This window comes from Aulonocara sp. 'chitande type north' Nkhata Bay, linkage group LG12 (assembly GCF_057382095.1).
Source record: "Aulonocara sp. 'chitande type north' Nkhata Bay isolate Kocher_YH1m ecotype deep benthic linkage group LG12, A_spYH_male_GT1.1, whole genome shotgun sequence".
Classification (NCBI taxonomy): domain Eukaryota; kingdom Metazoa; phylum Chordata; class Actinopteri; order Cichliformes; family Cichlidae; genus Aulonocara; species Aulonocara sp. 'chitande type north' Nkhata Bay.
Window position 1 is genome coordinate 38,919,346 of NC_141355.1, and position 19,902 is coordinate 38,939,247.

Here is a 19,902-nt window from a genome sequence, read left to right on the forward strand (position 1 = left end):
CAGGATGGAAGTACTCTAATTTTGTTGGCCAAGCTTTAATCTTTACCGTTTTGTTATAGTTTGATTTCTAAGTTTTTCCGTTCTTTTTCGAGATCATAATTTTTGTCTCTTACAACTTGTTGTATCCAGGGAGAAATTCAGAATAGTATTCCAGTCTTCACCAAAGATTAAAATACATTCGCTCGCTATAATTAAAGCATCAAAAAATGACTTAAAGAATTTTCTATCCCATTCTGGAGGAAGATACACATTAGCAAGTGTGATCACAAAAAAAAAAAAACCATTTGTAAAACATGTTTGGAATCATGTATGATTTTCATTCCACTTCTCACCTGTGCACCACTTTGTGTTGGTCTTTCACGTCAATAACATTGATTCATGTTTGTGGCTGTAATGTGACAAAATGTGGGAAAGTTCAAGGGGGCCGAATACTTTTGCAAACCACTGTACATGTTTGCTTCCATTGTTAATACCAGTCTTCAGTCTGGGTCTGTTCCCTCTGACTTTAAACATGCCGTGGTTGAACCAATCCTTAAAAAACAGAATCTGGGCCCAACAGTTCTATCAAACTACCGTCCAATCTCTAAATTGTTCTTTTTGTCAAAGGTTCTGTAGAAAATTGTCCTTTTGCAGCTCTAAACCTTTTTAGATCAACATGACATTGGTGAACTATTGCAGTCCGGTTTTAAATGCACCACAGCACTGAAACCACTCTTTTAAAAGTTTTTAATGACCTTTTAACTTTTACAGACTATAGATTTATAGATTCTGCTATTTTAATATTATTAGACCTCAGTGCTGCTTTTGACATGGTAGATCACAGGATTCTTATCTCTCGACTGGAACAATGTGCTGAAATTAAAGGGCTTGCTTTGGAATGATTTAAATCCACATTGTCTCCAAGGACCACGCTTTTTTGCCAAGGGCCAAGTCTCTACCCTTGGCCCAGTCCTCTTTTGAATTTACACGCTCCCGTTGGGATCACTTGTTTTAAAAAAAGGTAATTTGTTTCATTGCTATGCAGATGATTCTCATATTCCACTGAAATGGAAATCGGTGAATCCTGGGAAGGGACTGTTTGATTGTCTAGAAGATGTCAAGGCATGGAGGGCTCTAAATGAACAGAAAACTGAGGTCATTGTCTTGGGTCCTTCTGACTGTTATGACCTTGACACCTTAGGATACTATAAAAAACTGTTTGCAAGAAATTTATGGTCAATGTAGATTTCAATGTACATTTAGTCAATGTATTCAAAACCAGCTTCTTTCATATTTGCATAATTGCAAAGGTTAAGCCCTTTCTGTTTCAGCAATCCATGCCTTCATCTCATCTACTGTAATAGTCTCTACTCTGGTGTTACCTCTTCATCAAATGGCCAACTGTAGCTAGTCCAAAACGCTGCAGCACGACTCCTAACTGGCACACGCAATCAGATCATTATTCTCCTATACTTGCATCACTACACTGGCTGCCAGTCAGCTTTCAAATTGACTTTAAGATCTTAAGACTTGTTTCTAAGACGTTGCATGGACTAGCCCCTACGTATCTTGCTAATCTCCTAACCTGGTATTCTCCCCTTGTGAAGATCCTTGAGGTCTGCAGACCAAATGCTTTTGGTTGTCCCTAGGTCCAGACTGAAACACAGAGGAGACCAGGCATTTGCTGTGACTGCCCCCAAACTGTGGAATACACTGCCTTTGCATATTAGGTCCTCCCCAACACTGGATACTTTTTAAATCAGTCTAAAGACCCATTTTTATTCTCTGGCTTTTGATTCATCATGACTTTGTTACCATTATTCTTTTAATGATTTTATTCTCTCCTAAAATACTTTTATGTCTTCTGCTTTGTCTATTTTATTTTACAGAACTTTCTTCAACACTTGTTGTCTTTAAAAAGTGCTATATAAATAAATCTGAACTTGAACTTATCTGAGGTTGGTAAAACTGTCTTTGTTTGGAAAATCATAGAAGAAACTGGCTGCATTCATAGATGAGTGATTCTCAGAATTGGAAATCAGTGTTTGATACAGTGATCAGAGGAACACTGTGAGCCTTACCTTGAAAGATAACAGTCCACAGGAAACTCAACATGTTACCAAAATACTGGCTTAGTGTTTTGTTTTGTTTTTTTCCAAAGATGTTAAAATAGCCGACACAACAAGATTTGTTTCATTACTCCATCAAAAGCAGAGGGCCCGGTGGTGCCAGTGTCCGGCAGCCTCGCCTCTGTCAGTTCGCCTCAGGGTGGCTGTGGCTACAATGTAGCTGCCATCACCAGTGTATGAATGTGTGTGTGACTGAATGTAGTGTAAAGTGCTTTGGGGTCCTTAGGGACTAAGTAAAGAGCTATACAAATATACCACATAGAGGCGGGACCTCACAGCAGCAGCATTTTACAAGATATGATGCATTTTCATCTTTTATGTTTACAAATGTCAAGAAGTCAGAAGCAAAGTGAGAACACATCATAGCACATGTTTAAACAAGGAAGGTTAATTCATTGAAATTATTATTATGGATGTAACAATATTTCTACCACAAAAAACCTGTTCAAAGCACCACAATGGCAGCGTGATATCACACAGAGCTGTCAGATGATGTTAAATAAACTGAGCTCTGTAGAGTGGGCAATAATAACAAACCAGTTTATTTAAATTGTAGATTCAAGCTGCTCTTCATATTTTTGGCCACCAGATGTTCCCAAAGAGGACTGTGTTGAAAAGCTTGGAGTAATGAAGCCTTTTTTTGATGCGTTAATGCTTCAGAAAGCTTCATGTGGCCATCACTACAGACCAGGTTTGTGTCATGGCCTCTCAGTCCTCTCTGTGCTGTTCTGCTGCTTTTCTCCATCTCCTCAAGTTACTTTTATTGTCATTTCAACCATGTACAGTGGTACAGTGCAGAGTCAAATCAGACAGCGTTCCTCTACTGCTAGATATGATATGACTCGCAGATCAGGCATTTATACCCGTCCAGACACTTGCAGGGTCTTTGACAGCTTTGCCCAATTGGAGACATGGCATGCCTAAACGAATAAGGAGGGTGCGCTGGGAATGCCTGATCTGCGAGTTCTTCAACTCCCACCTCAGGCAGAGCTCCAGCAGCATTCGCGGTGGTAACCCTGAACCAGATGGTAGACACTGGAGGTAAAGGGAAGAATCAGGCACAAGGAGTCCTATCAAGCTTAGTTAGCCTGTGGGATTTCAGAGGCAGTAGATATGTACTGACAGGCCATGTGGAACGCAGCTTTTACAGTGGGTGAAGCAAAAACCTGGGTGTGGGAGGAATTCGAAGAGGCCATGGAAAAAGACTTTTGGACTGCCTCGAAGGGTTCTGGCAAACCATCAGGGAACTCGAGAGGGGAAAGCAGTGATATATCTGCACTGTGTATAGTGTGAGTGGAGCGCTGATCATTTGAACTGAGGATATTGCATGCTGGTGGAAGGAGTATTTCGAGGACTTCCTTAATCCCAGTGACATGTCTTTTGTAGAGGAAGCAGAGTCTGAAGATGAAGGGAAAGACTTGCCCATCACTGGGGGTGAGGGCACTGAGGAAGTTAAACAAGTCCTTGGTGGCAGACTTCTCCAACACATCCACTCTAATGCTGCTATTGATCATCTACACCCACGGTGTGGGACGGAGAGATTTCGCAGGTCTTTCCTCCCCACTGCTGTCAGACTCCACAACAAAGACTCCAACTGATCAAACACACACATCCACACATGTGCAATAACACTAAGTGCAATATTCCTTTCTGGCATCGTTGTATTTTTACTCAGTTGTATACAGAATTTGTATTCTATTTTTATCCTATTGTATATTTTATTCTACTGTATATAGTATTTTATTTTATTCTATTCTGTACAGTTGCATACTGTAGTTATGTTTCTGTTTCAATCTTTCCTATGTATACACCATGTATATTAGTTCACTCACACACATGTATACATATATATTGGTTTTTATTTATTTCCCCCCCTCATTGTATATTGTTTTCCCTTCTTTACTTTTGCACCTTGTGGCCCAGCTACCCACTTTCACTTTGCAAGAAACTGCACAATGACAATAAAACTCTCTAAGCATTTTAACAATGACATTTGAAAGGTACAGTTTGAAACTGCAGTGCAAACAAATAAAGAAAAAGAGAAGGAATTGTGTCTTTATTTATTCATGCCTCCAGCTTTATTAGAAAGTAAAAAAGTAGCAAGTATATCAAGCACACAGTCATAATGTGAAATGGAACAAATAAGAATGTAAAGAATGTCTTTTTCAAAAAAACTGTCCACAAGCCTCATTTTCAGTTGGTTGTATAAGATGTGTTGAATCTGTTTGACAGTCTGAATATCTCACTTTTTTATTTTCAATTTCAATTATATTAAATTAAATTTTATTCAAACATCACCAAATCACAGCAACAGTCACCTCAAGGTGCTTTATATTGTAAAGTAGACCCTACAATAAAACAGTAGGATATAATACAATAATATTTTACGTTCATTGGTTTTGTATATACATAAAAAATGCTTCTCCCTGGTTTTACTGCAACAACCAGGAACACTTATGTTTGGGAATTCTTTAATTTATTTGAAAAAATTATTATTAGAAATAACCCTGTTTCTGTACAGTTTGTATGGTGAAAGAGGGTAAAATGCCAAACTGTGTTTCCAATTGTGTATGCAGCAGACTAGCCAAGTGCAGAATCTATAAAAAAAAGTGCAGCAAGCTAGCAGAAACTAAGCTATCATAAAATTTAAAAGGAGCAATGAAATTATAAACCGGATAACGGTCTACAGCAGGGGTGTCGAACTCCAAGCCTCGAGGGCTGGTGTCCCGCAGGTCTTAAATCTCACCCTGGGTCAACACACCTGAATCAAATGATGAGTTCATTACCAGTACCTTTCATAAGAACTTCAAAACATGTTGAGGAGGTAATTAAGGCATTTAAATCAGCTGTGATGGATCAAGGACACATCTAAAACCTGCAGGACAGCGGCCCTCGAGGCCTGGAGTTTGACACCTGTGAAATCAAATCATGCTGGTGGTTTCACACATTTAGAATAACTTCATCGTGGTTTTGATCCAGTACAGCTGTGTCTCTGAGATAAACGAGTAGACTCCAGGTTTTTTAATGATACCACAACCCTCTCCGAAAGAAGTGACTCCAACCAGCGCTCCATCGCACAACAGCGGGCCTCCTGAATCCCCCTGCAGCAAGAACAAACACATGACAGTGTTTCAGGTGTTGAGCTGAATGAACATTTACCTCAAACAAGGAAAAATACATGTATTCTTCATACGTACCTGACAGGTATCAGCGACGTTTGTACCATCTGAACCAGCACATATCATGTCATCAGTGATAACAGGGTCGTGGTCGTAATAATCACAAGAGTTGCACGTCTGCCTGTCGACCACAGTCACATTGACAGACATGAGGACGTCTGATGTTTGGTTGTTTTCAGTTACTCCCCATCCGGCCACCAGACACGTGCTGCCAGCTGCCGGGTCTCTCACAGTGTCGCCAAACTCGAGCCACTGCACTTCCCTGGTTTTCCTCACCGGTTCTTTAAGCTGAAAAAAAGTTAAAAAGAATCTCAGATATTGGTGATGAATCTCTCTACATTAACTACATTAAATAAACAGATATTTGCTAAAGAGTTGTAGCACCACTCATTTATTTCTAATATTTTGCTTGGAAAATATGAAATATGTGCAGTGCTGAGTTGAAACATGTCTATAAAGACATGGAAATACATTTTATATTTTAAAAAATGAAACTAAGTTTTAGTTAAGTGAGCAAAACCTGAGTTGGTTGTAGGAGGCACAGCAGGTTATCTACTAATCGGATGGTTTGGTGTTTGATCCCTGGTCTCTCCAGTCTGCATGTCAAGATACTGAACCCCACGATGCGCTCTGATGCTACGTTAGAGTGTGAGTGTGTGTCAATGTTAGATAGAAAGCACTTAAGCACAGAAAGATGTGTTCGGGTGAATAAGCCATGTTGTGTAACGCTCTGAGTGCTCAGGTAGAGTAGAAAGGTGCTAAATAAGAAGCAGTGCATTTACATCGTTTGTATCGGTTGTGGGCAAAAGACCTGCAACTGACAAATAAAGGCTATCTCATCATCTCATCATCATCAGACCCTGATATATCACCTTACCTTCAGCAACATGAGGTCATTGTCGTGCTTTGCACAACAGTAGCCAGGATGAGGAAAACTTTTCTCGACGACTCGGAGTTGCTTGGAATGTTCGTTTTTCGTTCTGGAGTGGGCTCCCAGCATCACCCAGTAACTCCTGCAAAAGAAAAAACACAATCTGGTGATGAAGGTTTACATATTTAAAAGGTTAACAGGTCAGCGGCTTCTAAAACAGTCATCATAGTTCCTTATTATTGTGTATTACTACATATGGCTGGGTTATAGCTGTTACTGAGCTTTGGGTGAATCTGCGTTATTTTCTCTTTTTAAGCTGAATGAAGAAATTTAAATGTACATAAAATGTTTTAGATGAAGAAATGTATCAAATGTTTGATGTGTATGTAGCTGTGGCTTCTGTGTTATTTTAAGTGAGTGCAACACTTCTTTCCCCCGCAACAAACATGGAAGGAAAAAAAATGAAGATGAACTTTTGCGAGACCTCCTTTGTGGCCCATCCTATCCCAGAATTCATAGCGCAGCCCAGCCAATTCCAGTTTCCAACAATGGTGGCAGCTGCTTAGTTTTAATATTATTCTTTCTGGGTCACAAAATAAAATTTTAAGATATCAGGCAAAAATGTAGCTGTGTAAACTTCAAATATCTGATTGGTTTATCAAGACATCACATATTTGTAAAAAGTGCTCCGATGTTTTCGTAGTCGTCTGTTACCCACCCGCTGCGCTCGATAGCTGACTGGGAGGTCGAGGCCACAAGAGACGGCGAGAATACCGCACTCCCGGCACACTGTGCCTCGACCTCCCTGTCAGCTTCCTTCTGGCGGCCTCCGAAAGATGTGGCCTAAGATTTTGAGAGATCCCGAGATCTCACAAAAGTAACTCAGGATCTCGCAAAATTTTATTTTCATTTATTTTCCTCCCATGTCCCTCACAGGGCTCCGTACTTTCCTTGTTATTCCATCACAAATAACATTTTCTAGAACACCTCTGTAAAACAAATAAATCTATGAACAAGAATTCAACTTTAAATATTCTTTATATTCATTCTCTCCATTAAAATTTATGAGCTTTGCATGCATAATTATAGCAGTGTGTATTATTTTGACTGTGGAAGAGAAGCAGCTGAGCTTCTCTCCAATGACTGGATGAATGACCATTTCTCTAAAGAAGAGGCCAGTCATGGCTTACAGAAAGCACATTCCTGCTGCTCTGGCCCTGATCTCATTCTTTCAGTAACTACCCAGAGCTCGTGACCACAGGTGAGGGCAGTGACCTCTGGGTAGTTACTGAAGGAATAATAGTCATTGAAAATAAATACTGCATTATTTTTAAAATAAGGTCTCAGATTCTTACCCAGTGCAGTGGGCAGCTGTCAGCACCCACTGTGGATGGATTAATGTCCCTCCACACAAAGAATCAGTCACACTTATCACATAAGCCATGAAAGGCAGTGAGTGTGGCTCGACTTCTTTCCCATTAATAATCTCAGAACCACGACCTGAAACAGAAACAAAATATCAGGACACATAAATCAGCAGATGAGTGAAATGGACTGGTTCTTATATAGCGCTTTTCTACTCTGTCTGATCACTCAAAGCACTTCATACAACTAATTCATTCACTTAAGTATCTAACATTGATACTACGGAGAGCAACATGGGGTTAGAATCTTGCTCAAAGCTATTTGGCATGCAGACTGGGATCGAACCGCCAACCTTCAGTAACTGACCTGCTCTGCCACCTGAGCTATAGCCACATTGAAGATATCAGCAGTGTGACGTTGCATTATGCTCGTTTACATGAAGATTAAAAATGTCAATAAGTAAATTAAATTACAGTGGAAATTACAGAGCACCCAGAGAGCTGCCCAGCCAGGCAAGATAAACTGTACTTGTCAGGATGAGACTTCTACCCCGTCTCTGTCAGTCCCTGCATCCCTAAATGTCTCCAGTTGTCCGGAGTTCTCTCTGTCTGTCTCCTTGGTGCATTTAAACCTCTGTTCCTCCCTGTCCTTGTCCTCGTCGTCTGTTGTCTTCGTCTCCGTTATCAGTCATCATAATTTTACCCTCTCTGTGCAAGTCTGCAAATTTCTTTATTAAATCATAAGATTCTTAAATCCATCAAGTCTCTCTGTGCCTGGGTCCTCGTCACAAAACATGACATCACTGCTTTGTGCATTTTAACACAATTTAATCCACATTTGTGAAAGAAAAGAAAAACACGTTTTTAAAGTCTGTAACAAAACCATCAAATCTGATCAAGGTTATTTAAATGGATTGGAATAGAAAAAATACATATCCTAACCTTAATTACTGGGAGAATAATGAATGATGCTCATAGTGAGTAAAAAGTAAACTGAGTGCATTTTTTGGACAGAGATTCATTGTTAATGTATATGTATAATATAATACAGATACATAAAAAAAATACACTCCAATAACAGAAGAGTCCTTGAAATGTACAAAATATATCTATACTTTTGGTGTTAAAATATTACATCTCAACCATGTACTGTATGGTTTTTATATTTTTATTGTGTCACACAAACAGCAAATATTGTCCAAAAGTAGTAAGTAAAAACTGAGTGGAAAACATCACTCACCTGGCTGGATGATGAAGAGGAGCACACATGAGATGAGAAGACTGAAATTCTTCAGGCAGGACATTTCTTCTTCTTCTCTCTTTGATCAGACGCTGAATGCACTGAAACTCACTGTGATGCTCAGCTTTATATGTTCAGCTCAAAGGATGTGGTCTGACCGTGGAAACGAATGAGTCAGCAAAACAACACTCACTCAAACCTTCAAATCGATGGTCAGGAGTATCAGTAATATCTACACTCCCCCCTCACAACATATGCGTTTAATTTGTGAAATATACTTGGATACTTATAACTATAACTTATTTATTCAAATTGCAGGAATGTCTTAAAGACATAAAGACTTGGATGGCCACTAATGTCACGGTGAGTAGGATGAGCCGTGTGGAGAAAAATGAAGGAGGATCCAAATGCAGGCACGCGTGGAGGAGGTTTATTGTAAATATAAAACACAAGTAGAAAACAGCAAACAGAACTAAAGCTAAACTATACTGGGAACAACTAAACATGAACACGAACAAGGGTGAGCAGAGGCACATGAAGGTTGAGAGCAGGGACACACACACACACACACACACACACACACACACACACACACACACACACACACACACACACACACACACACACACACACAGTTGATTTACGGGAGACTAACAAATGGACCAGCAACTAGAACCTGAGGAGACACGACTTAAATACACACAGGAGAACACGAGGAAATTGAACACAGCTGGAAGTGATTGATGAGACGAGACAAGAGAGGCAAAACTGAATACACTCACATGAGACACGGACCTACACAATAAAACAGGAAACAAGAAACAACTACACAAAGACGCAGACCAGACACAGAGACACAAAACCTAAGAACTAATCCCTTAACACAAATAAACAAAAACATAGAATTCTAATAAAAAATCAACGAAGCACAAGAGTTAGAATATAACCCAAAATACAAAATGAAACCAAAACATGAGAACTCAAAATACTGGGTCAAAATGACCCAGAACCGTGACAACTAATTTTCTGCTTCAGCTAATCCAAAATGCTGCAGCAAGAGTCCTGACAGGGACTAGAAAGAGAGAGCAGATTTCTCCTGTTTTGGCTTCCTGTTAAATCCAGAATTCAAAATCCTGCCCCTCACATACAAGGTCTTAAATAATCAGGCCCCATCTTATCTTAATGACCTTGTAGTACCATATCACCCTATTAGAGCACTTCGCTCTCGCTCTGCAGGCCTACTTGTTGTTCCTAGAGTATTTAAAAGTAGAATGGGAGGCAGAGCCTTCAGTTTTCAGGCCCCTCTTCAGCCTGAAACTTTCCTTTTTGCTAAAGCATATAGTTAGGGCTGGACCAGGTGACCCTGAATCCTCCCTTAGTTATGCTGCAATAGACGTAGGCTGCCGGGGGATTCCCATGATGCACTGAGTTTTTCCTTTCCAGTCACCTTTCTCACTCACTATGTATTAACAGACCTCTCTGCATTGAATCATATCTGTTATTAACCTCTGTCTCTCTTCCACAGCATGTCTTTATCCTGTCTTCCTTCTCTCACCCCAACCGGTCGCAGCAGATGGCCCCGCCCCTCCCTGAGCCTGGTTCTGCTGGAGGTTTCTTCCTGTTAAAAGGGAGTTTTTCCTTCCCACTGGGTCGGAAGAATAGACAGGAGGACAGTGGGAATTGCGAACCTGGGCATCTGATCGCTGTTTGTCCCGCACTTCGGAGGAAGCAGCAGCGCAAAGGATCTGAAAGTCCAGCAGGCGTAGGTCTTATTAAGCTTATGTCTCCACCTGAAATGCTTCTCACTTGTGATCTAAATGCTGGAATAGAGTCTTAAAGTTTTAAACCGTTCATCACCAAAGTATATATTGGATTGTGTGGGTCCCCTGCCGAAGACTAAATCCGGACACCAATACATACTTATAGTGATGTGTTCAGCAACAAGATTTCTGGAAGCAATTCCATTACGTATACTGAAAGCTAAAATGGTGAAAAAGGCACTAATCAAGTTTTTCACTACCTTCGGGCTCCCAAAGATTATTCAAACAGACCAAGGAACCAATTTTACTTCAAAGGTGTTTGTACAGGTTGTTGATGAGTTGCAGATAAAACATGTAAAATCCAGTCCATACTACCCGGAGAGTCAGGGTGCCTTGGCAAGATTTGATCAAACCTTTAAAACTATGCTGCACAAGAGAGTGGGGTGTTGGTTTGCCATTATTACTGTTTGCCATCAAGGAGGCCACTCAGGAATCCTTGGGGTCCAGGACCACGGATCTGGTGTTTGGACATGTGGTCCGTAGTCCCCTCTGGCTTCTGAAGGAGAATTGGTTGTCAGAGACTTCTGAAAGTCAACATAATGTCCTTGATTATGTTAGCAGACTCTGGGAAATGCTCCACCTTGCATGTCAGTTAGCTCGGGAAAACCTGACGCATGCAAAGAGTACCTCACCTTGTAATGAACAACATGTTGATGTCGTAACAAGACATGGAGCCAGTGCCAAGACAGATGCAACTGTTGTTGTGATTTGGCGCTATATAATACAATTGAACTGAAATCAATTTTAATTAAACATACTGCTCAAAAAAACTGTAAGTAAAAGTTTGAAGAGTCTGACATTCTGATACCTGATGGCTCCTAAGACCGTCAGTTACTCACCACCAAACTGGTCATGCAAAATCATTTTACAGGCAACGTTCTTCACGGCTTTTTCAGATCCTTTCACTTTTGTCACATGTGCTCAGGGTAAACCTGCTCTCATCTGTGAAAAACACGACGCAGTACTAAACGGCCTGTATTTGTACAGCGCTTTACTAGTCCCTAAGGACCCCAAAGGGCTTTACACGTTCAGTCATTCACACACATGATGGCAGCTACATTGTAGCCACAGCCACCCTGGGGCGCACTGACAGAGGCGAGGCTGCCGGACACTGGCGCCACCGGGCCCTCTGACCACCACCAGTAGGCAACGGGTGAAGTGTCTTGCCCAAGGACACTCCCAACTCTTGAGCCACGATTGCGGTGGACCTGCTATTTCTGATATTATATGTTTATGTTTCCACAGGACCCAGCAGTAAGGACAGAGCCCACTAGAGGATGCCGGGGCCTTAGGCCACCCTCATCAAGTCTTTTACTGAACATTTGGTCAAAGACACTCACATCAGTGTCTTGCTGGAGGTCATTTGGTAGCTCGGGCAGTGCTCAGCCTGTTCCTCATGGCAGAAAAGAGCAGATACTGGTCCTGCTGAATGTTTAAAGACCTTCTACAACCCTGTCTAGCTCTTCTAAAATAACTACCTGGACTACCTGTGCAACCTCTGTAGAGTCAAGGTATGGCCTCATGCTACCAGTAGTGACACAGATCTACCAAATTCCAAAACAAGTTTTTAATTATCGAGCAGTATGTTAGTGAGTGCTGAAATATTTGAGCCTGTATGCTGTAAAACCATGCCACGCTAGAAAATGAACAGTTCAAAGAAGTCATTAAAATAGTTACATTTCTCAGGCAGAACATTTCTTCTTATCTGTCTTTTACCAGGCGCTAAAAGCTCTGAAACTCAGTGTGATGTAAAGATTTATATCATGAGCACAAAGGATGTGGTCTAAATATGAATTAGTAAAAAAGAGACAACTGGGCTGATGCATGCTGATATTATTTAAGCTTGAGGTCAAATTTATCATAAATAATAACCATTTTATTTAGATGCTAGAGGCTCTTTATATGGTGCAGCACACTTTATCACAGCGTGTAGATGTGTAAGTGCGTCACTGAAACTCTCAGTTTTACTTATGAGGCTTTCTTAAAGCTGTGTTGTAATTCAGAAAACACAGAAAAAAGCTGGAAAAACATTGTGTTTTTTGTCATCTTTAACTTCCACAAACAGTTTCAATTTCTTAATATTCACTGAGAATAGTTGCAGACACAGCAGTTTCATCAAAGATGTTTTTTATACTCAAAAGAAAGTCTTTTAGGTCTGTGCGTGATGCTGAGATTGTCATAGTCCGGACTCCGTGTTTATGTTTGAGGTTTATTAATATTCTGTGGTTTTGTTCATTTTGGCTTATTTGTGATTATTCTCGGTGTTTAGTGTTTTCCATGCCTCCCTTGTTTTTTGTCTAGTGTTTTTGGTTCTATGGTAATGTTTACAGGAAAAATGATTCTATGTTTCTTTACCTTCTTTTAAATGTACAAAGATGCCTTTTGTCTGCCCTCTGCCTATGGTTAGATTAGTTTAGAATTATCTTTTTAGACTTTCCCAGCAAACACATCTTGTTTCTGGGACATATTGTTTTAGATTGTTTATCTTCCCTAGCCCTCTGCTGACGAGACTAGCACCATATATGGAGTTGTTTTATTTTATCTGTTTATTATTTGTTATCCTGTTCTCACTGTCTCTGTGCTCTGTGCCTATAAAAATTACCAAGCCACTGTGCATGGTGTGAGTTGTTCTTAGCAGCTCACCCGTGTACACGTTTGATAAAGAAAGTAACTTTGTCTCATTGTGTCTTTATTTCTCCTGGGTTTTTTACAGAGTTTTCCCCCAACATTTCTTGGTCCTTCGGAGCCGGAGCGCCTCCATCGTGTCCCATCTCCGTGACCAGTCCACGTTGTTCGCCTGTCGACAGCCCACACACACTAGGTGTGTGGTCAAAGACCAAGGGCGTTAAATTCGAGTCTTGGCCAACGTTCTAGAAAGCGACCCACGGTGGTGGGGCCCGATCGAGGTGGACCAGACCCGGCGACACCGACCAGGTAGATACAGACACACTGACACAATCTTGCGTAAAAGCGTATTTTAAATTCAGGGAATTTAAAATAGCGAAAGTAGCTCGTCGCGACTGGAAGCTCCCCACCTCTGTGGGTTTAAAGTAGCTCGTCGGCTGGTAGCTTGGAGCTCGTCGACTGGAAGCTCCCCACTTCTGTGGGTTAGGTTTGGAGCTCTGGGTAGCTCCCCCAGCTGGGTCTAGACAGGGTCTAGGGAATAAGTAGCTCGTCTACAGAAAGACTGGCAGCTCCCCTTATGATAAGGGTTCCGATCGCGCGAATAGGTGTGAATGTGAATGTGTGTGTGTGCATTGTTTTAATTAACGGAGCAAGCTGAATTTTCACGGTCCAATAAGAGACTGAGCTGCTCCTACTGTGTTTTTCTTTTACTGCTATTCACTGACGTGCTGGTGAGTTGAGAGAACGGTCGAGTTCCGTCTCGTAAAGTTCACACCGCTTTTGGAAATAGTCCGAAAGTAGAAGGGCGTGTGAGCAACCACTCTCGTCTCTAATACCAGCGAAGGTGATAGCAGCTGTATCGTGTATATACTACTTAAACAAAAATAAGTAAATACATAAATAAGATGGGTAATCAAGCAAGTGAAATTAAAACTCACTCCTGCTGACGAGCAGTGGTGAGAAAAGAAAAGTCCAGACGCCGGACAAAAACAGTGTCTGTAAACTGAGAGATTTAAGAAAACAAAATATAAACAGTCAGAAGAACAGAACTCAACTGCCAGTTTAGTAAAACCAGAAGACGAGACACTGTGCAGTTCCCACAATCCTTTTAGTAAACCATCACTCACTCCTGCAGCCGCATCTGCAGCAACACCCATATCAGGAAGAACATAATAATCCCTTATTAAGTGAAAACTAGAGATCACAGTAGTTTTGTAGTAGTTTAAAAGGGTTGAAAACAGACCCCACTGAGTAGATATAAATATAAAAAGTACGAAATAAAGATGAACAAAGGGAAAGTTACAGTAGAAATGATCTTTAGAGTATTTGAAATTAATAATAGCAAGGATAACAACCTGTAAAGTGATATTAACAATGAAACACAGTTGGCATGATGACCATGCCCACAATGTATAAAATGAATATAAAGCAAATAATTCACACGAAAATATTTTAATAACATAAATAAAGTATATTAAGGCTGTGTCATTGTTCAGCCAAGGACAGTGTGTGAAAAGGTAACTGTCTCCACCTTGGGAAAAGGATGATTCTGCAGGTCATCTGAAGCCCTTGATGGATACAAAATAAAATATAAATAATATATTATAATAGAACTGCCTGGTCCGCCATGCAACAGAGAGAACAAATGTGACCGCAGATTGGATGAATTCTAAATTATCTGTTTGCTGAATAAGATGATCCTAACTAACAAATTGGCTCAGTAGTAGTATAGTGGTACACACTGATAAAATATTATAATATGCTATTGCTGTTATATAAGACAAAGAGGATAATATTAACAATGACATAATATTAATATGAAGAGGCACCTTAGTCGGTTATGATGTAAGGTGGATAATTGTTAAGCAGTAGTCTGCATCAAGCTTAAGGTTTGCTGAAACTCAGTGTAACGACATGTGAGATGAAGACAATACAGAGAATAACTAAACTAATGAAGTGCATAGAGGCACTTGACCAGCTTGAAGCTTATCATCCTAGAATGACACATTGCTGAGATATAGAGCACACCTATAATAACAACCAATAAGCAAAACCCTGTAGACAACAGCTAAAACTACAGGATTGAGAAGCTGAATTAAATATGTAGACACTGCTAAGCTGATGAGCATGTTCCACATTTTCTTTTCTTTTTCTTTTTTGTTTCTTTTAGAGCAGAAGCTGCTGTAACACACCCAAAGAAAGACTCTAGGTCTGACCAACCGTCTCAGTCGTGGGAAAAAGATGACAGTCAATAAAATTCTAAAAGATAATTTATTGACGAAAAATATATCAAGAGATAAAAGATAAAACAGTCCAGTGTCCCACTTATGAATTGTATAAAAACACACAGTCCCAAGGCCAGAGCCAGCTATGCCACACGGCCAAGTTTAACAGGGTTAGAAGTTGTCCTTGGAGACCCACCACCCTGCAAGCATATAGTCAGTGGTCACTCAAGCCTCTGGAACTCTGCTGCCTTTAGGCTGTGGCATATAATAGGCCCTGGACTGCACAGAGAGACAAAACAACACAGCAGTGTTTGTAGTGTGGGCTATATGTAGACCAGTGTATCAGTGCAATCAAGTACACCTGCCTCTAATTAGTCCAACCCCATTCCAGCCATTGGCTCACCAAAAATGTGACAACCACAAAACCACTCCCAACCCAGTGCAACTTCACACAATAATATGGAGCTGAATTAACACAGGCACATTAGTCTACCATGTTACAAGCTGCATGCTATTAAAAGCCAACATATGCAGACTTCTGCCTTGTTCGGGTGGCAGCATTTTTCTTTTTCTTTTGTGTCCTGACACGTTTATGTTTTTTGTTTTTGTTTGATTATTTTGTTGGTTTTTGGAAACGAATTTAAACGAACTTGTGACCATACTTGAGAATCACAGTGACACATAGTGATTAGGCATATGATTGAAAAATGCCTAGGTTTAGAGCTGTGAGCTATGAGCTGTGAGCAATGCAAAGTTAAATATATATATATATATATATATATATGTATAAATGGGAAACAACCCTAACTTGACAGTTTGAAATGTGTGAGATCCATGAATTGTTTGAAAAACTAGAACTTATTTAAAATTGCCTTACGTGAACATGTAGTGTTGCATCTATTCTCCCAAACCAAGAAAAAAGAAGAAGCATTCTGTAACTTAAAAATAAGGCTGACGTGTTGACAACAGACTAAAACACTAATCCGCAGGTGGCTATCAGGAACAGAGAGGCGAGCAAAGTCATAAACACCAAGGCTGCAGACAGCCACGCAGAAACAGCAGATAACATAGAGACAACGCCTGCTAGAACCGTGGAGAGGAAGGTCACTTCACACGACATTGTAGGAGTAGGCCACAGAGAAATAATGCAAAACAGTTTTGAGGCAGCCACTTAAGAACTTATTTGACCTTACAGCACAGGCCGAAATTGTGTAGGTTACGCAGTAACCACAGATAGTAAAATAATAGAAGCAAAACCACTCTCTTCTTCATGTTCTGCACAGAGCGCTGAGCTGATAGCTGTGATACGCGAAAGTGAAATACACAAAGACAAACTAATAAATATACATACAGACAGCCAGTATGTTTTCTCTGCTGTGCATCATTTTGCAAAAAATTTGGCATAACAGAGGAATGATTACACCAACTGGAAAACCGGTTCAGCATGCCAACCTCTTACAAAGCCTACTGACTCTTTCATTACTACAGGCAACAATTTTGCTGACAGAGCAGCAAAATAGGCGGCACAAAAGACAAACATCACATTGATGGCAGTAAACACACATCAGATTCCACTGGATGTGTTGAAAAATGAACAAAAGCAGCAAGCACAGCAGAGCAGGCAAAATGGCTAAAACACGGTGCAGTTCTGACAAACGACTTAATGATGTGTTATGGCAAGCCAGTGTTGCCAAAATTCCTCCACAAAATGGCGGCATTAGTGACTCATGGCTGTACGCATTTGTCAACGGGGGGACTGACCAGTATTGTCAACTCTCATTTCTACACTGTAAATTCTACACTGTAAATTTTGAAACCTCAGCAAAACAATTTGTCAGAACGTGCATGACGTGTCAAAAATATAATGCTCAGGGAAACCTGAGACCACACAATCCATATGGACTTTATTGAGCTAAATGAATGCCAAGGGTAAAAATACACCCTAGTGGTTATAGATGTATCCTCAAAGTGGCCAGAAATCTACCCAGTGAAAAAGGCAGATACAATTTCAGTAGCAAAATGTATGTCTAAGTTGTAGGAAAATAAAGAGATGATTGTAAATGACGAAGAATGTAATGATGTCTATCAAGTGTCTTGCAGATCACAGCCCGGTGACTGGGTTCTGATCAAAGTGCTCCAAAGGAAAAACTGGAGCTTGCAAAATAGCGGAACGACCATCTTGCATCCATCAGAGCGAGTCAGTGAAGCCATCTAAACACAGCTGACGGCAGGCTTGCCCACTTGTTGTGATCTCGCCTGGTGGAGGGGTCAGCTTTCCTGGCCGGGGGGTCTACTCGCGACAGGAGGGTGTGTCCCGTCGTCATGAGGTGGTGGCTCTTAACAACTGCAGCGGCCCTGACCATGGCCGGGCTCCTCATCTTTGCTTCCGTGAGGGACAATAAGTCACGCTATATGAAGAAAAGGCAGACACTGTATGACAAAGGAAAGTACACCAAGTTTCCCCATGGCTATGCCACTAATTTCTGGTGGCAGCTTATGAACACTACAGCTTACTTGAATAATAAAACTGACTGCTATGCAAATACATATACACTTTCTGCCCACCGAGAAACGAGAGGAAGTGTATGGACTGTTCACTCAACGAAACCTGTGCCAGTAACGCGACACTGATGAGCCTCAACTGTCGCTCCAACTACAGCTACCGAATGATACTACAAACAAAGACTCATTACCAGACAGGATGTGCACGGACGGCACCAAGCAGTAAAGGAACCAGAGTTTCGCATCTGAGGAGGAGTGAAATTCTTACAGAGCTTGATCCCCGGCATTGGAGTTGCCGAGGTGCGGGATCACGTGGAAATCAACCGATATGCTCTGCTACGACACATCAACTTAACTAAGGCCCTGGGAACGGCCTTAGCAGGAGAACAGAAGGCCATCAGAACGATGGTGTTGAAGAACAGACTGACACTAGACCTGCTAACAGCATCACAAGGAGGAGTTTGCAAGCTGATCGGGGAGACATATTGCACTTTTATCCCTGATGGATACAAAGCTGGAGGAGACATTTATGAAGCTTTGCAGAATTTGTCCATTCTGCAAAAATATGTCACTGACCACACATCTGGAGCAGCTACACCGCCATGTCTAAGAGTAATGATTTCAAAGATGATAACAACTACAATGACTGCTTATGTTGCCGTGCCTCAAGAAGACCAGCATCCTGTTGCAATTCTGTTAGAGGAGAACTTGTAATAACTGCTAATGAATGACGTGGTGATTAAAAATGACTTCTGCCTTTTTCAAGTGATCATGCACTGATTAACACATTAGTAGTTTATGCAGGTACAATATAAGGTTTTCATCCTTTATTTTTTGAAGTTTTCATTTTACATATTAGGTTTTCATCATTTTTAAATACAAAGTTTTCATTTTAGTTTTCATCCTTTTATTTTTTGTAGTTTTAGTTTTATTATTTTTTCTTGTTTATTTCATTTACTATGATTTTCATTTACTATGTTTTTCTTTTTATTATTTTCTTTTGTTTTATTCTTTAGACCAAATGACTTCCATTTCTGCTATGCTGACATTTTGAAAATTAAAAAATTGCTTAAGATACTTAATAAATAACCTTCACAGACAATTGTTGTATACATTTAAAATAAGTTAAAACAGGAGGGAATGTTACAGGAAAAATGATTCTATGTTTCTTTACCTTCTTTTAAATGTACAAAGATGCCTTTTGTCTGCCCTCTCCCTATGGTTAGATTAGTTTAGAATTATCTTTTTAGACTTTCCCAGCAAACACATCTTGTTTCTGGGACATATTGTTTTAGATTGTTTATCTTCCCTAGCCCTCTGCTGACGAGACTAGCACCATATATGGAGTTGTTTTATTTTATCTGTTTATTATTTGTTATCCTGTTCTCACTGTCTCTGTGCTCTGTGCCTATAAAAATTACCAAGCCACTGTGCATGGTGTGAGTTGTTCTTAGCAGCTCACCCGTGTACACGTTTGATAAAGAAAGTAACTTTGTCTCATTGTGTCTTTATTTCTCCTGGGTTTTTTACAGAGTTTTCCCCCAACACTGAACATTTGGTCAAAGACACTCACATCAGTGTCTTGCTGGAGGTCATTTGGTAGCTCGGGCAGTGCTCAGCCTGTTCCTCATGGCAGAAAAGAGCAGATACTGGTCCTGCTGAATGTTTAAAGACCTTCTACAACCCTGTCTAGCTCTTCTAAAATAACTACCTGGACTACCTGTGCAACCTCTGTAGAGTCAAGGTATGGCCTCATGCTACCAGTAGTGACACAGATCTACCAAATTCCAAAACAAGTTTTTAATTATCGAGCAGTATGTTAGTGAGTGCTGAAATATTTGAGCCTGTATGCTGTAAAACCATGCCACGCTAGAAAATGAACAGTTCAAAGAAGTCATTAAAATAGTTACATTTCTCAGGCAGAACATTTCTTCTTATCTGTCTTTTACCAGGCGCTAAAAGCTCTGA

At 40.5% G+C, this 19,902-nt stretch overlaps 1 protein-coding gene and 1 long non-coding RNA gene across 2 annotated transcripts; one reads left to right on the plus strand and one right to left on the minus strand.

Annotated features, from left to right (window-relative positions):
- Positions 1-4,162: 4,162 nt before the first annotated feature.
- Positions 4,163-8,905, minus strand: LOC147318084 (granzyme K-like). The gene is made up of 5 exons (XM_086313016.1): positions 8,763-8,905; positions 7,514-7,658; positions 6,165-6,300; positions 5,306-5,575; positions 4,163-5,209 (listed from the first exon to the last, which is right to left on the minus strand). Exons 1-5 carry the CDS (start codon positions 8,824-8,826, stop codon positions 5,057-5,059), a joined length of 768 nt encoding a protein of 255 aa, XP_086169142.1. The 5' UTR covers positions 8,827-8,905; the 3' UTR covers positions 4,163-5,056.
- Positions 8,906-12,905: 4,000 nt separating this feature from the next.
- LOC147318085 (uncharacterized) lies at positions 12,906-19,424 on the plus strand. The gene is made up of 2 exons (XR_015124292.1): positions 12,906-13,516; positions 15,378-19,424. It is a non-coding gene; the product is annotated as an uncharacterized LOC147318085 (long non-coding RNA).
- Positions 19,425-19,902: the final 478 nt, after the last annotated feature.

Coding starts and splice junctions, on each gene's coding strand:
- LOC147318084 (XM_086313016.1), bottom strand. CDS start 8,826: ATGTCCTGCCTGAAGAATTTCAGTCTTCTCATCTCATGTGTGCTCCTC. Junction 6,301..7,513: donor ACAGCTGCCCACTGCACTGG/GTAAGAATCTGA, acceptor TTTCTTTTGCAG/GAGTTACTGGGTGATGCTGG. Junction 5,576..6,164: donor ATGACCTCATGTTGCTGAAG/GTAAGGTGATAT, acceptor ACTTTTTTTCAG/CTTAAAGAACCGGTGAGGAA.